Source organism: Bos indicus x Bos taurus, chromosome 7, assembly GCF_003369695.1.
Source record: "Bos indicus x Bos taurus breed Angus x Brahman F1 hybrid chromosome 7, Bos_hybrid_MaternalHap_v2.0, whole genome shotgun sequence".
Taxonomy (NCBI): domain Eukaryota; kingdom Metazoa; phylum Chordata; class Mammalia; order Artiodactyla; family Bovidae; genus Bos; species Bos indicus x Bos taurus.
Window position 1 is genome coordinate 68127951 of NC_040082.1, and position 15458 is coordinate 68143408.

The 15458-nt window shown below is 50.5% G+C and overlaps 1 protein-coding gene across 2 annotated transcripts; it reads left to right on the plus strand.

The window, feature by feature from the left end:
• Window positions 1-640: 640 nt before the first annotated feature.
• SH3BP5L (SH3 binding domain protein 5 like) lies at window positions 641-14553 on the plus strand. 2 transcript variants are annotated; one of them, XM_027546749.1, is made up of 7 exons: window positions 641-742; window positions 1195-1803; window positions 8135-8197; window positions 8367-8495; window positions 10008-10169; window positions 11969-12142; window positions 12666-14553. In XM_027546749.1, the coding sequence occupies exons 2-7, from the start codon at window positions 1621-1623 to the stop codon at window positions 13110-13112; spliced, it is 1158 nt and encodes a 385-aa protein (XP_027402550.1). In that variant the 5' UTR covers window positions 641-742; window positions 1195-1620; the 3' UTR covers window positions 13113-14553. The 2 variants fall into 2 exon arrangements, with proteins under 2 accessions (XP_027402550.1, XP_027402549.1); XM_027546748.1 differs by having other exon boundaries at window positions 645-752.
• The last annotated feature ends 905 nt before the right edge of the window (window positions 14554-15458 follow it).

The window sequence follows — 15458 nt, forward strand, 5'->3', positions numbered from 1 at the left end:
TAATCAGTGCTCACGGATTAATCGGCGATACCACTGCAACGATGTTCAGCGGGACAGAGCCTGGCTCGGGGAGGTGATGGCGAAGTGCAGCGCCGGAGCCATGGGGAGGACGCCGGCAAGAGAGGGAACCACTGACTTCACTTGAATAAGGGGAGTCATTTCTGAAAAAACAACCCCTCTCCCCCGGAGCGCAGTCCGCTGAAGCCGGACTCCCACAGACAAGTACCACAGCAGCCGGATGCCCACAAGCCCACTTCCGACTTCCTGGGAGAGGCCGGAAACGGTTTTGGGTGCAGCCAGAACCCGTCGCCGTAAAGCAAGATGGCAGCACTCTTTTTGAGGCAATTGTCTACTCTCCGTTTTATTTCCAACCTTTCCCTACTCACCAGGGTCTCTCGACTTTCATTATCCTCCGTAGTTTTTCTCGGCACAACCCTCCCATATTTAAGTTTCATTTATCAGTGGTAGAGGATGGGCTGGAAGCAATGTAAGGTGAGAGTCAGAGCTGTGAGACACCATTTTGTACGGAAACCGAAGGCCAGGCGGAGATGAGCGTTGAGGAATCCAGACGTGACCTGGATAGCAGGAGAGCGTGAGAGGGAGGGGCGAAAGGGAAGAAGGGCAGTGTTTTACAGGATGATGTATTTCCGCTTCCTTTCGGCCTCGTTGTATTTGGTTGGACCAGCTTGTTGCGGGGAGGGCGGGGGAAGATTGTTTGCAGCGGAGATCCGCGCACGGGAAGGTAAACTGAGGTAAAGTCGAACAGAGGGCGGGCTTTGCGCCTGGCCGTGTAGGAGGCTTGCGGCCAGGGTCCTTGTGATTTAGGAAGAGCGGGGGTTGGAGATGCGAGGCTCGGGTTGTCCGCAGAATTGGAGAGAGAAGAGGAGGTGGGGTGGGGCTGGGGGTTAAAAGGTGATTTGCAAAGCCAGACTGGGGTGGAATGACGCGGGGCTGGGGAAGGGTTGGGGGAAACGATGGAGAGGATTAGGATGCGGAGGGAAGTCTGGAAGGCGCTGGTGGGGGAGGGGCTTAGGCCAGAGATGCTGGGACGCGGGAAAGAAGTTGAGGGGGTTGGTCGGAATGTGGAGGTGTGGGAGGAAGGTAGTAAAGTCCTTTGGAGGCTGAGGGGTGGAAAGAGGCTGGTAGCCGACGTTCTAATTCTGACCATGTACTTGGCCATTGTTTCCCCTGCAGCTCCTCAGAGACTCTTAGCCAGCAGCCTCTGCTCAGGCCCAGCCTTCTCTCTCCAGTTGCCACCACAGCCTGGAGGCGCCTGCCTCCGCCCTCCCGAATGGTGCTCCTCCTCGCAGGCCTCGGCCCAGGATCCAGGCCCCCTTTGCCCCCCGCCTCGGAGCTATTGCTCCGGGTCTCTCCTGGTGGACTCCCTGTGACGGTCAGGGAAGGACTTTTGCATATACAAAGCTATAGTTCTTGGGACCCCGCTGGCCGCTTGAATCTCGGCCTCTAACCGAGTCTGAGGTTCTTCCTGTGCCCTCGTTTTCCACCCTGAGAAGAGAATCCCTTCTTGCCACCCAGAGCCCAAGAAGCCCCAAGCTGGGGCCCTGGTCCCAGCATGTCAGTCCTCTTTTATGCTTAGGGCTGTGCCTTCTCCCTGCCAGTATGGCTGAACTCAGGCAGATTCCAGGGGGGCGGGAGACCCCACAGGGGGAGCTTCGGCCTGAGGTTGTAGAGGATGAAGTCCCTCGGAGCCCAGTTGCAGAGGAGCCTGGAGGAGGTGGAAGCAACAGCAGTGAAGCCAAATTGTCCCCAAGAGAAGAAGAAGAACTGGATCCTAGAATACAGGTGAGAAACATGTATAATATCATATATGAAACGAGTCGCCAGTCCAGGTTCGATGCACGATACTGGATGCTTGGGGCTGGTGCACTGGGACGACCCAGAGAGAGGGTATGGGGAGGGAGGAGGGAGGAGGGTTCAGGATGGGGAACACATGTATACCTGTGGCGGATTCATTTTGATATATGGCAAAACCAATACAATATTGTAAAGTTAAAAAAAAAAAAAGAATACAGGTGAGAAGACTGAGTTGGGGGAGGATAGGGAAATTAGATTCTAGCTTTTCTGAAGAACTGTCAGATAAATGAGGAGTTAGACTTACTCTTTTCCCAGTGCACTGGGGCAGGAAAGGATTGTCAACAAATCATTGCAGTGTACTGTCACAAGTGCTAAAAGAGTTGTGTATGGTGGGAGTACAGAGAGAGGCTGGGCCTGAGTGCCTGGGATGTGTTGCTTCTGGCTTTACTGATAAATTGGGCAGCAGGTGTAGGACGCACACTTTAGGTCAGAAGAAAGTAGAACTGTTGTTTCTTTTCCAAATATGCCAAGGGGCTGTTGACTCAGAGATGCACCGTCAGTGGGATGTGAAAGAAGATGGCTTTGAGATTGGAGGCAATTTTGAATCTTTTTTCCTCTCCTGCTTTCTTATCAGTGCCTCCCAGGGACATTCTTATTTGTGAAAGGTGAGACTTTTCATGTCCTATAAAGGTGGCACCAGGCTTAGACCTGTAAGGAAATCTGATGTATGCAGAGAGTTATATCAGGTACGGTCAATCCTTCATAACACAAATTTCTTGCTTTGAGGATGCTGGGTCAATCAAATGAGTGGAAGAGCTGATCTGTTGCCTTGGGGCATTTACTCGTTGGTAGAGGGGCAGAACTTTGTGAAGGAGGCAGTGGAGGAGGAGGAGGACAGGCAGCACACGTGGTAGATGCGTGACTGGCTGAGGCTGGATTGTGGTGTTTCTGGACAGTGGCAGGGAAGAGTTCCCTGGAGAAGCTGTTTAGGCAGGTGAGAACCAGGGTGCTCTTGTATGTTTGGGGCCTGAGTCTGCTGTTTGGTATGGTAGCATCCCCCAGATTCTGATGTGGCAGTGATTCACACCTCTGCAGGTGAGCAAGAGCCTCCCAGCGCTCTCATTCCTGGGCTTCTCTGTCAACAGACCTTTATTAGGTTACTTTAGTGAGTCAGGAAGGTTTCAAAGCTAGTCCTAGCATCCTTCCTTCTTTCTCTTGGTGGAGTTTCCTGGGACATGTGTGGGGAAACTGTCTGTGCTGATAGTGTAGCAGTGGTGAGCCATTTGTTTACTGGCATGAGTCAGTAATTTATTTCTGCTCTGTTTCATGGGCATTGCATTGAAAACAACTCAATTTCTCCTGCTAGTTCTATATAGATTTATTGTCCACCTAGGAAACAAGTCGTAGTGAAAAAAGCCTTGGGCTGAGATTCAAGCATCCTCTAGCCCTATGATTTGTGATTTTCATGTAAGTTACATAACCTTTTTGAGCCTCCTTTTCTTCATTTGTAAGATGAAAGCTTGGTCTAGCTTATTTGCATAGCTCTTTGCCGCTCTGCTCTGACTCTGTCCTGTGATTCTTTTCTTTCACAAACTCTCTTGCCTATCTTTGATGAAAGTTTGTAGGTCTTGCTTTGAGAAAGAGATCTCTGTTTGTCAGGGAGGAGGGCCTGTTGATATTCTTCATATTCCCCTTTGCATCATTCCTTGCTCAACTGCAGAGGAGAATAAGTTGTGGTTTCTTTGCTCAGTCGCTTCTGCTCCTGTGTATTTTTCCATTGCCTACACAGGCAAAGGTGGTGGTGTTAAAGGGCAACTTTCATGCTGCACTGTCCAATAAAGTAGCCCCTAGCTGCATGTGGATACTTAAATTCAGTTAAGAATCAATAAAAAAAAAATTGCAGTTCCTCAGGTGTTGCTGGCAGGGCAGATGTAGAACATTTCCATCATCATCGACAGTTGTATTGGGTGAACTCTGTGAGGATCAGAGAATACTGAGCAAGAGTAAGATTCACTTTGCCTTGAGTGAGCTTGCAGTGTTAATGAAGCAAGAGGGACAGGAGGACCCTAGTCTCTGTTGCTAAACCAGGAGGCACGTTGTGGAATGTTGTAGGTTATGTAGGGAGGCAAGGTCTTATTGTAGAGGCCTCCCTCGCTGATGAGACTGGTCTAGTGCTCTGGCCTCAGCAGAGATGCAGCATCTTCTTGCTGTGTGGGAGAGGCAGCTTAATGTAAGGAGCACATTTCATAGTGAAGGCTGGTAGCCTTCAGATCTGGGTTTGGGCTCTTCTAGATGAGAAAGACATTGGGTATGTGTCTTTCGAGTTTCTTTGTAGTGTTGACAGTGTGCAAGATCATGTTATCCTGATCCTGTATTTTAGCACTTTAAATAGATTGGTGTGTTCAGTGGTTCTCTACCCACAAATCCATCAGTACCTACCAGGGAAGTTTAGAAACACTCGTTCCTGAGCTTTGGCCAGATGTGTATATTCCCCTCTTGTCTGGGGTGAGAAGTTATGACTGGTGGCCTGGGCGAATCCACAGATCCAAGGATAGCCCAAAGATGGAGACCCTATTCAGGTATTTTCTGGAATTCCCAGAAATGGTCCCTTAGGGCTAGGCTCTTTCTGGTGTGGGGAATGGGGATTCTTGGCAAACAGACAGCTTGTGCCTTCTTGTCTGGAAGTTGTCTAGAATCCTCTGGAAGTTGGAGGGAAACCAGGTGGTTGCCAGCTGTAGGCCTACCTAAAGTGTGCTGATCCCAGGGAAGTCCACTGGATGTCTCTCTGTGCCTTGACCTCAGCACAGTTTTTCTGAGGCATCCAGGCTGGGCCTTAGCTTTCTGAGAGGCAGGGTCCCAGTGGCAGGAAGGAATAGAGGAGGGTAGTACTGGGATGGGCCTGGGTCTTCTCTCCTGTGACCTTTCTCAGCCCTCTTTGTGATGGACACATTTCTTTTCTCAGGTAAGTAGATGATTTCATTCACCTCTTCCTCCTCAGAGTGACTTTGCAATCTCTGGATTGTCTGAAATGTTTAGTTTAGCTTGCTCTGGAGGTCATTTTTACTTTATTTCCAAGCCTTTAGGTCCTGTATCACCCTAATCCTCCTGACTGACTGTGGATTTGGTTTTTTTTTTTAAATCAAGAAATATCAATATTCGATTTAGGATATTTTATAAATTTCGGGTGTACAACACAGTTGATAAGATTATACTTCATTTTGGGCTTGAGTGTTTTAATGGCTTGCACAAGTTGGGGCAGAGCATCTGTCTCCTAACTGCCTTTGATTGAGTGGCCTGGCGTCCTGGGCATCAGCCTGGTGTGCTCCGGGAAGGTCACCCTCCCTGCGGGCTGCAGGCTCACTGATGGATGGTGAATGCTGACTCAGACTTCATCCTCCTCGAATTCGATTTCAGTCAGGGCCAGGAGTCCCTGGTGCAGCAGGCCAAATGGAAGGTGTCGCCAGTGGCCCAAAGCAGAGCCCTGGGTGCTTGTTGGCTTCCTGCTGTGCTTTGCCCTGGGTCTGCCTCAGCCTGGCTACCCCCATCCCCTAACCCTTTGCCCTCCAGCCTGCTCTCTCCCCAGTCTTCTTGTCCTGTTAGAGCCTTGTGACTCTGAGGAGCAGACCTCAGAGTCAATAGGAAGCATTTTTAAATTGCTGGAGGTGCTTCGTGGGTACAAGTTTCGATATAGAAAGACATACATGCCTGCTTCTGTAGACCAAGAATCAAAGTCTTCCGTTTTCTTTTCAGTGACGATGACTTGCCATTCACTCCTCTGATGATCTTGTCAGGGTCTGGGAGTGCTTTGGGCTGTGGAACCAAATGGGATCCTGTCTTAGACCTTGGTTCGCTCAGAGGAACATTACAGGGTGCCTTTTATTAACCTCTTTCTCCTCTGCCCCCAAATTATTATTGTCTTACCAAGACTGTAGGTTTTCTTAGGTGGTGGTACTCCTGTCTTTGAGGCATCCATCTAAGGACATCATTAGTCCTAGGAATGTAATCAATAGTAGCAGGAAAGCCAGATCATAGGTCAGGTCCTGGGTCCTAACTCCATCTCTGATTCCCTGCCCCATTGTTTCTTGTCTATCAAATGTGAATGGGTTGAGATAGAGAATATTCCAGTGGGAACTGCTGAAAGGACTGGTCACCTCCTCCCTTAGATTATCTGAAACTCCTGTGGACCAAGTTCAGCCACAGAAAGCAGAGCCCAAAGAGGGCCTGGTTCCTCTCACCCAGACAGGAATTGTCTTTTCTGACAGTTTCTTTGTGGTGATCTCATTAGCCGAAGGGGACATCCCTGTCAGGAAGGCACTGTGAAACTCAAAGCTGTGTGCATGTAGGGTGGTGTTGGCACTGCCCCAGGCTTCCTCTGGGGTCCTCTGAGCCATGCCGGCGGCCTCTTTTCCACAGTGGCCAGTTGTTACCTTATGAGCACTGAGTTGTGTGACTAATCAGTGGATCTTGTGCACTTCTAGCTCTACCCAGACCAGTACAGGAGCTACATCCAACTGTCCACGTTAAGGTGTGCTCTAAGGTCAGATGCATGTGGATTTCAAAGCCATGGTTTAAAAAAAAAGTTACAATATTGGTAGTTATTATTTTACGTTGATAACAGGTTGAAATTGTGTTATTATTTTAGATATATTGAATTAAATGAAATGTACTGTTAAAATTTTATCTTGGTGGTTTTCTTTCTTTTACAAATGTGGCTTTTATAAAACTAAAAATTCCGGATAAGGCTCATATTATATTTCTGTCAGATATCTCTGTTCTGAAAAGTTGAGAGACAACAAGTTTGTGGTCCTCTCTGAGGCAGAGTCTACATTGTTGTGAGTATGCGTATTTTCATATCATTGTTCCTGGTTTTGTTGTATGTTTCCTCCTTTGTGTTCTATCTTATACTGTATTTAGAGCACATAACTTGATTTCTTGCATTCTTACTTGCTGACTCAAATCTTTCAGAGCTTGAGGTGAGGTACAGAAATAAAAGGACTAAAGGGAGATCACACAATGGGCTTTTGAAAGGGCCAAATGAAGTATGCAGGAGCAGTGATGGCGGCGTTCCTCACTTCCAGGTGCAGGTGGAGTGTAGGGCATGGCCATGGGCGCAGGCAGACAGCAGGCTGGCTACTGCTGGCCTGCCCAGGGCCTGGAGGAGGAAGCTGTAGCTGAGCACCAGGCATCTCTCTAGGCACTGCTCCTCCTCGGGAGTGTCATTGGCTCCCTGGGCCCCAGGAACTTGACCTAGGGGAGGGGAGGATACTCAAGGCCAGCACCCTCCCTGCCACTGAAATGCACGGGTGGTTTTTGCTTCTTTTGCCAGTGCTTGGGCCAGTGAGGAGTTCAGGCCAGTGTGTCTGGTGAACTTCTTCCTGAGGCTCTCCCTCCTTGCCATAGGATCTACTATGTGGGGACCTGGGGTCCTGTCACCACCACCCAAGCAGTTAGAGGTCTCTTGAACCATGTATTCTTCCTGTGACCTTAATTGTTCACGATGTCCTAATGATTTTTGCATCCCGGATTTCCCAGGGATCTGCCGTCTCCTTTCCCACCTGGAGTACTACAGACAGCCTCCACTTTTGTCTCTCTGGCCCCTCGAAGCTTTCCCTACATTGCCCAAGTCTGCCTTCCTAAACCACTGGGGGCATCAAGCTCTGAGGGGTTGCCCCTGCCATTGGGAGAAGTCCGAGTATCCTGTCCCTGTGCCCCAGCCTCTCTGGCTTCTCCTGACAACCTGCCTGTCCTGGTCACCTGCTCTCCTGTTGATTCCCAGCCCTTACCATGCCCTCCTTTCCTGTGGCTCCTCACATGACCAAGGGCCTGTTGCTTACTCTTGGGCTGTGAGCTGCTGCTGCTTTGTGCTCTAAATTCTAGGTTTCATGGTGCTGAGTGTATAAGTGTGTAGTAAAAATGTGCTGGGTGAGTAGGGCCCAGGGGTTTCTCCTTGACTGGGACAGAGACCATTAGCTCTGAGGAGACTCCTGGCTGGAGTACGAGGAGGAGGTGGTGGTGCAGTCTGATGGCCGCAGACTTGTTGCCACTGTGTTGTGTGTGTAGGAGTTTTCCATACTGAACCTCAATTCTCTTGTCCTTAAAATGGGGATTTACTGCATGATATAGAGGTGGAATTGTGAGGATTACAAGAGGCAGTATGTTATTAGATCTCTGACAAGAAGGCATTTGACAATGACCTGTTCCATTTCTTCCCTTCCCTACTTAGCTGGGCTTTCCATCTGTACCCATGTTCCTGCCCTGCCTGGTTCATCTGAGGCTGCTTTCCTCTGCTGCTCTAACTTTCTGCCTCTCTCTGTGGCAGGAGGAGCTGGAGCATCTGAACCAGGCCAGTGAGGAAATCAACCAAGTGGAGCTGCAGCTGGATGTGAGTGATGCTCCTTTTCCTCACACTCTTGGGCTGGTTCCAGAGGTGCTTTCATCATTTTCTGTCCTCTTTCAGTACAGTGGCAGGGGAAGGGGCATGTATGAAAAACGAGAGGGGTTAGGACCCAGGCACATGCCTCCCTCTGCCCGTGTCTCTATCCTTTTGCCAGGAGGCCAGGACCACCTACCGGAGGATCCTGCAGGAGTCAGCAAGGAAGCTCAACACGCAGGGCTCCCACTTAGGGAGCTGCATCGAGAAGGCCCGGCCCTACTATGAAGCTCGGCGGCTGGCTAAGGAGGTGCGGCCAGCTGACCCACATTCTGGGGTGGGGGCTGCATGCAGAGCCTGGCCCTGAAGTCTCCTGTCTCTGTATGGGGTGTGAGACAGAGCACCTTCTAGTTATCTTTTCTTCTTGTATCCCCTTTGGTTCATGCTCTCTTTGCTTGCTTCTCCACTCATTTACCCCATTTCCTTCTTTTTAAATTTTTCTTTATATAAATAATATGGGGTCACTATTGGAAGGCTATAAGTATAACTTGTAACTATAAAACAAGATAAGAGAACCAGAATCTCCCCAGATCCAACCACATGCATGTTTTGTGATTTTTGTACCTGAAAGTTGTTTTAGTCAATGTGGTAAGGTGACAGACACAGAGACAACTGCCTTAAAAAAGTTTATTACTTAGTTCCTAAGAGAATAGAGCCTGTCAGATTATTCAGGACTACATGGGGAAGCACCTGAATGGGTGAGGAGGCAGAAAATGTGAGGGGAAAGCTTATCTCAGAGCTTTTATTGTAGAGCCTTTATTGTTGTTTTCACGGGAAGGAGTGGGTAAGACAGTGTAAGCAGCTTTGAGCAAATTTAGGATTGGCCAGTTTGAATAACAGAGGCAGGCTCTGGACTATGGGGAAGGTCTCTAGTTTTCTGGTACCTAGCCTTTCAGTGATTTAGAGCAGGGGAAATACTGGCTTAAGAGAGTTAGATAAAGGAGGTGATGGGCTTCAGATTGGTGGATTTGCATATAAAAAGTGTGCTCACAGAGTAGTTCACTGTCTCTCGAAGTTAGGCAGCCCTAGGAGGGCCAGCAAGGCCTCCAAGATATCAAAACACCATGAAACATAGAAAATAAAAATGCAATTAATACAGCACAGATAATCTCTAAAAATATATATATATATATATATATCCTGCCAAAATGGGATCATACATGTACTGTTTTTATCTCTTTATTTTTTGAGGACATGATTCCATGCCAAGAATTACCCATCCATGCCATTGCTTTTAGGAACTTAAGATTTTCTTATGTTAGATGTACTATTATTTGTTTAACCAGTTTCCTGTAACTGAAAACTTAGGTTTGTTTCTAGTATTTTGTTTGGTAACTATGGTTATGATGAATATCTCCAAGCAGTTGTCTGGTTATTTCATTCAGCTTATCTGCTGGACTGGAGCTGATGGTCTCAACCATCAACTAACCACCTTCCAACTAAAAGATGTGGATTTTTCTTTGTTCTTCCTAGGGCAAAAGACCAGCAGCCTTGGAGAGTGCTGGATTTTATATGCTTTGCCCTCCACTGGCAGTATCCTTCTATTTCTACATATATTTCTTCTCTTACTTACCCTTGGAACATATTCTTTGTAGAATTTTGCTTCCTCAGCACTTATCCTTAGTGCAGTTTGGGAGGTGAAGCCAGCATTACAGTGGGCCTTTTTCCTTCTCTTGTCCTTGCCCAGGGAGGGTCTCCATGGGCAGCCAGGGGTCTTTTGCAGCTCAGTCTCCTGATGGTTCTTCCCCACGCCCCCTCCCAGGCCCAGCAGGAGACACAGAAGGCAGCACTGCGATATGAGCGGGCTGTGAGCATGCACAATGCTGCCCGGGAGATGGTGTTTGTGGCTGAGCAGGGCGTCATGGCTGACAAGAACCGGCTGGACCCCACATGGCAGGAGATGCTCAACCACGCCACCTGCAAGGTGAGCCAGGCAGTGCCGCTGGTCCCTTCTGCCAGTTCTGGTACTTCGTTTGCTTTCCCTGAATCCTGTCACCTTCCTCACTCCTTTCTGTCTCTCTCCTGCTCCTGCCTTCCCTCAGTTTTGATTCTGTTTTAGGAAAAGTCTGGTCCTAGCTCTCTGCTCTGTTTGGCCTCCTGTGTGTCCCATATATACTTCCTTTTGACTTAGAAGGTCCTTCTTGGCTCTTCTTGAATCTTTGCCTCCAGATGTGGGAGTGACTCAAGTTCATTCCTGAATGTTCTGGATTCAACTCTCCTTTGTTATGTTTAGCTGTGACCCTTTGTTTCTATTTTCTGAACGTTCTTCCTTTCTTGCTTTTAAGCTCTGCCAGTGTACCTTGGTTTTCAAAGTATAATTTGTGTATTATTTCCAGTCTTTCCTATGGGGATTCCCTTGTGGCTCAGGTGGTAAAGAATCCACCCGCAATGTGGGAGACCTGGGTTCTATATCTGGGTTGGGAAGATCCTCTGGAAAAGGGAAGGGCTACTCACTCCAGTATTCTGGCCTGGAGTCGGATGTGACTGAGAGACTTTTGCTTTGCTTCTGTGGCGGTTGGGGAGTGGGAGGATCCCTGGCATCAGCTCTAGTCTCCCACCTTCACCTTGTAAAGAACAAGTGTTTTAGTCCATTGGCTTTACTACAAAATAACAGACTGGGTGGCTTAAACGTCAAAAGTTTATATTCTGGAGGCTAGGACATCTCAAGATCAAGGCACAGGCAGATTTGGTGTTTGCTGAGGGCCTGCTTCTTGCTTCCCATATGGCCAGCTGTCTTCACTATTTTATTACATGGCTGAAGGACCTGGGGAGCTCTCTGAAGCCTGTTTTATAAGGCAGATAATTTCATTCGTGAGGGCTCTCCGCTCTTGAGCTAATCACTTCTTAGAGGGCCCACATTAAGGTTAGGGTTTCAACACAAGAATTTTTTTTGTGGGGCCCGGGCGGGGGGTGGGGGTGGGCTTCTCTGATGGTTAAGACTTCACCTTCTAGTGCAGAAGGTGTGGGTTTGATCCCTGGTCGGGGGACCTAAGATCCCACATGGCTGGTAGCCAAAAAAAACCGAAAGATAAAACAATGTAACAAATTCAATAAAGACTTTAAATATGGTCCACATTGAAAAAAAAAGACCTAAAAAAAAAAGTTTGAGGGGACACATTCATTTATTCTGTAGGAGTAAGTGTCAGCTCCTGGGGAGTGGTCATTTCTCAAGCTTTTTTGTGTGCTCCTTAGTCCAGGCCTATGGGTCACATGAGAGCAGGAGTTCCACTTCTCTGGAACTCACACAGCACTGGGGGAGGGGTTGCTGAAGCTGTGTGTGTGTGAGGTCGACTCCTTGGTCTTGGTGGATGCGGTGGCTGGAGCCCTTGCCTGTTATCTGCTTGGACATGGAAACCTGGAGAACCCAGTGCAGAGCTGTGGCTCTCCCAGTGAGGTTCCTCCCTCCCCCCAACCCCCAAGGGTGAGCTCTGAGGACCACGATGTGGCAGATGTGTCACAGATGGATGGACATTTCCTGCACGCTCGTGAGTGGGCTAAGGACCTCAGCACTTCCTGGCAGCAACACAGCTGAGAGGTGGCGGGTGGTGCAGGTAACAACAGGCAGGCGCGAGGACCCACAGTTCTCTTGTGCCTTGGGAGCTCAGTGCCCTCTCCGGGCTCTGTAGACAGTTTACCATTTGGAGTGACAGACTGGGCAGGCTATAGGGGCAGGAGTGTGGGTCCGTGTTCAGTGGTGTGTGTGCTCCGCCCCACCTGGCCCAGGTGAACGAGGCAGAGGAAGAGCGGCTTCGTGGTGAGCGGGAGCACCAGCGCGTGACACGGCTGTGCCAGCAGGCTGAGGCTCGGGTTCAGGCCCTGCAGAAGACCCTCCGCCGCGCCATTGGCAAGAGCCGGCCCTACTTTGAGCTTAAGGCCCAGTTCAGCCAGATCCTGGAGGTAGCTGAGTGTGGGGGGAGGGGCGGAGGATGGGAGGGGGCAGGCATAGAAAGGGAGGGCCGGTAGAGGGGACACTAGTCTGTTTCTCTGGGCTATCCACCAGGCTGGTGTCGAGGGGCAGGTATGCTCAGAATGACTCCACAGGAATGGGAGGTGGGGGTGGGGAATGGATGCTGACAGAGAAGGGACGTAAGGGAGAAGTGAGAATTGGGGGAAACCAGAGAGAAAGGGGAGAGGAATTGGCCAGATAGGGAACGGGAGCAGTGGGTGGGAAAGAAGACCTGGGAGAAAGACCCTGGAATGCCAGGTAGGACCAGGGCAGGTTGCTGGGGAAGGAGGATCCCAGGAAGAAGAGTGGAGAGGGGCTGGGTAGCGTTGGTTCCGCACTGCAGATTAGTGGTTGGGGATGAGCAGAGCCAAGATTGGAGAAGGAACATCTCAGTGGGTCTGAGAGGACTTGGTAGCTCCAGGGGCCTCAGACAGTTGCCCAAAGGGTCACCTGACTCTGACCCTCCCTCTGCAGGAGCACAAGGCCAAGGTGACAGAGCTGGAGCAGCAGGTGGCCCAGGCCAAGACCCGTTACTCAGTCGCCCTGCGCAACCTGGAGCAGATCAGCGAGCAGATTCATGCGCGGCGCCGGGGCCAGCCTGCTCATACCCCGGGCCAGAGGCGCTCCTCTCCAGTAGGGGCGGAGGCTGGGCCTGATGGTGGCGAGGATGCGGACAGCGGGATCATCGAGGGGGCGGAGGGTGGAGGGCTGGAGGAAGGCGTCAGCTTGGGGCCTGGCGCTGCCCCGGACACCGACACGCTGAGCCTGCTGAGCCTGCGCACTGTGGCTTCGGACCTGCAGAAGTGTGATTCCGTGGAGCACCTGCGGGGTCTCTCGGACCACACCAGTCTCGATGGCCAGGAGCTAGGTCCCCGGAGTGGGGGTCGTGGAGGTCGCCACCAGCGCAGTATCAGCCTGTAGCCCGGTACTCAGGGTGGCTGATGCATTCATACCACCACTGGCCCAAGGAGGGCCCTGCAGGTTCCTAGCTCCCTCTCCTCGGGTCCTTGCTTCCCTCAGAGAGGTCAGGTTGGCTGTGTCTTGAGTCTGTTGTATATGTCCTGGCTTTCTCACCTTGCCCTGCCCCCCACAGGTGGCAGCTCTCTTTGCCTTACCCTTTCAGAAGGCTTGTCTTTGGCTCTGACATCTCCTTTCCCCGTGTTGGTCCTTCACAGTCTGTCTGTCTGCTGCCCTCATTCTGACTTCTGTCTGGTTTTTCCCCTCAGGGAAATTTGTCTGGGCAGCACAGGGAAGCCATCAGAGAAGATGGGCACTGGATCTGGGTCCCAGCATCTTGGTTCCCCCAGCTTGAGTGAATGGATGGGTCCCCCTCCCACCTACTCATCTCCCAGGTGGTTCCTGGGATGTTGCGGAACCCTCCAGCAGCCCAGCAGCCCATCCTCTGTCCCAGCCTGCTCATGGGTAACACGTAAGAAGTGCTGCGGGACTGTGTGCCTCTGGAAGACACCACCCATCCCTTTAATGCTCCCTCCTCATGACCGAAGCCACCTGTGCCTCAAAGCAGGACTTGAGGGATACTGGTGTCAGGGAAGGTGAAGGCCAATCCCACTGTCAACCAACACTACCAACTCTAAACAGGCTCCCGTGTGCATTGTGTTTCCCAGCTGGGCTGTGTCCAACATTGCCAAGGTGCTAGTGGGTCAGTGTTAGGGGGTGGAGATGTAGTGAGGTTCTGATGGCTGAAGCTCTTCCCATTTCTGCTGTGGAGTTAGGTCTGTTTACTTTTTCTGGGTAGAGGATGCTGAACCAAATCTTGGCATTCTTCTATCGGGTGGAGTTAGGGAATTTGGTGCTCAATTGCTCTCCCTCACTCTTCCCGAAACCAAACCATACCTAGTCCAGAATCCCTTGGGGTATGCTCAGGTTTGGCTGGAGAGCCTCTGCTGATACAGGGCAGGGTTGGCCTGCAGTGAGGGAACCCACCCTCCATAGGGAGCAGTTTCAGGTGTCTGATGGCACTCCCATGCTGTGTGGGGGAAAGGCAGGGAAGCTACACTGGATCTGGGTGCCTTGGGGAACCGATCCTCCTGTCCCACCCCAGGAGGGCTGAGAGCTGGACTCTGGACAGGAGAATTTGTGCCTAGGCCTGTGTGCTGCTGCCATCAACTAGGAGGGCAGGGGTGGGGTGGGGCAGGGCCTTCAAATAGAGGTTGTGTCTCTGTCCCAGGGTTAAAACAGGATGGTCATGATGAGAACTGCCAGGTTTGAGGTGGCCATGGGTGGAGGGAAAATGGAGGAGGACGTGGGCGTGCGTGCGTGCGTGCATGCATGTGCCTGTGTGTATGGGGGGAAAGGATCTGCCCCTGATTTTATTTAAATAAAATAGTTTATGTAACAGTAATGTTTATTGTCCCTTTCAGGGGAGGGAAGAGGAGAAAGGGGTGAAGATGAAGAGAAGGGAGGAGCAGGGTGAAGCGAGGTGCATTTTGATGGAGTAGTCAGGGAAGATCTCTTGGGATGTGAAGGATGAGGTGGATCAAACTTCCAGCCATGAGAGGAGGGAAGGTTTATGGCCACAGGGCTGGGGTGAATGCACACCAGGTCAGTGGTGTCTGGCAACACTCTCCCCCACCCCCCACAACCACCAATCTGCTAGCCGGGAAGGGCTCTCTGCAGGGTGGTGTGGGTGTGTCAGCCACTGATGGTGTAGATGAGATGATGGTGCCAATCCTGAACATGAGCATAAAGGGGAGGGACAAGTAGGGTTGTGGCATTAAGCAAATATACAGGATGCCCCACTCCAGTACTATTGGCCGGAACATCCCACGGACGGAGGAGCCTGGTAGGCTGCAGTCCATGGGGTCGCTAAGAGTCGGACATGACTGAGCGACTTCACTTTCACTTTTCACTTTCATGCATTGGAGAAGGAAATGGCAACCCACTCCAGTGTTCTTGCCTGGAGAATCCCAGGGACGGGGGAGCCTGGTGGGCTGCCGTCTATGGGGTCGCATAGAGTCGGACACGACTGAAACTACTTAGCAGTAGTGGCACAGGATGCCCAGTTAAACTTGAATTCCAGATAAAACAGTATTTTTGCCTCCCTGCAGTGTTTAGGACATATACATTGTCGTTTGTCTGAAATTAAAATTTAACATAGGTAAAAGGTGACTCTCAAGTCAGGGCTTGACCTGTTGTGGTCAGGAGGAGTTTGAGTACATTTGGACCGGCAGCCTGTGAAATATCGAGTGGAATCAGGTTGGAGAAAAGACAAGAACTTCAAAAGCTGCGGAGGTGGAGTGAATGAAG

Excerpts from the sequence above, each read along its gene's own strand:
- SH3BP5L (XM_027546749.1), top strand. The coding sequence starts at position 1,621 with ATGGCTGAACTCAGGCAGATTCCAGGGGGGCGGGAGACCCCACAGGGG. Across the intron at positions 8,496-10,007 it reads CTCGGCGGCTGGCTAAGGAG|GCCCAGCAGGAGACACAGAA; the intron begins GTGCGGCCAGCT and ends GCCCCCTCCCAG. Across the intron at positions 10,170-11,968 it reads TCAACCACGCCACCTGCAAG|GTGAACGAGGCAGAGGAAGA; the intron begins GTGAGCCAGGCA and ends CACCTGGCCCAG.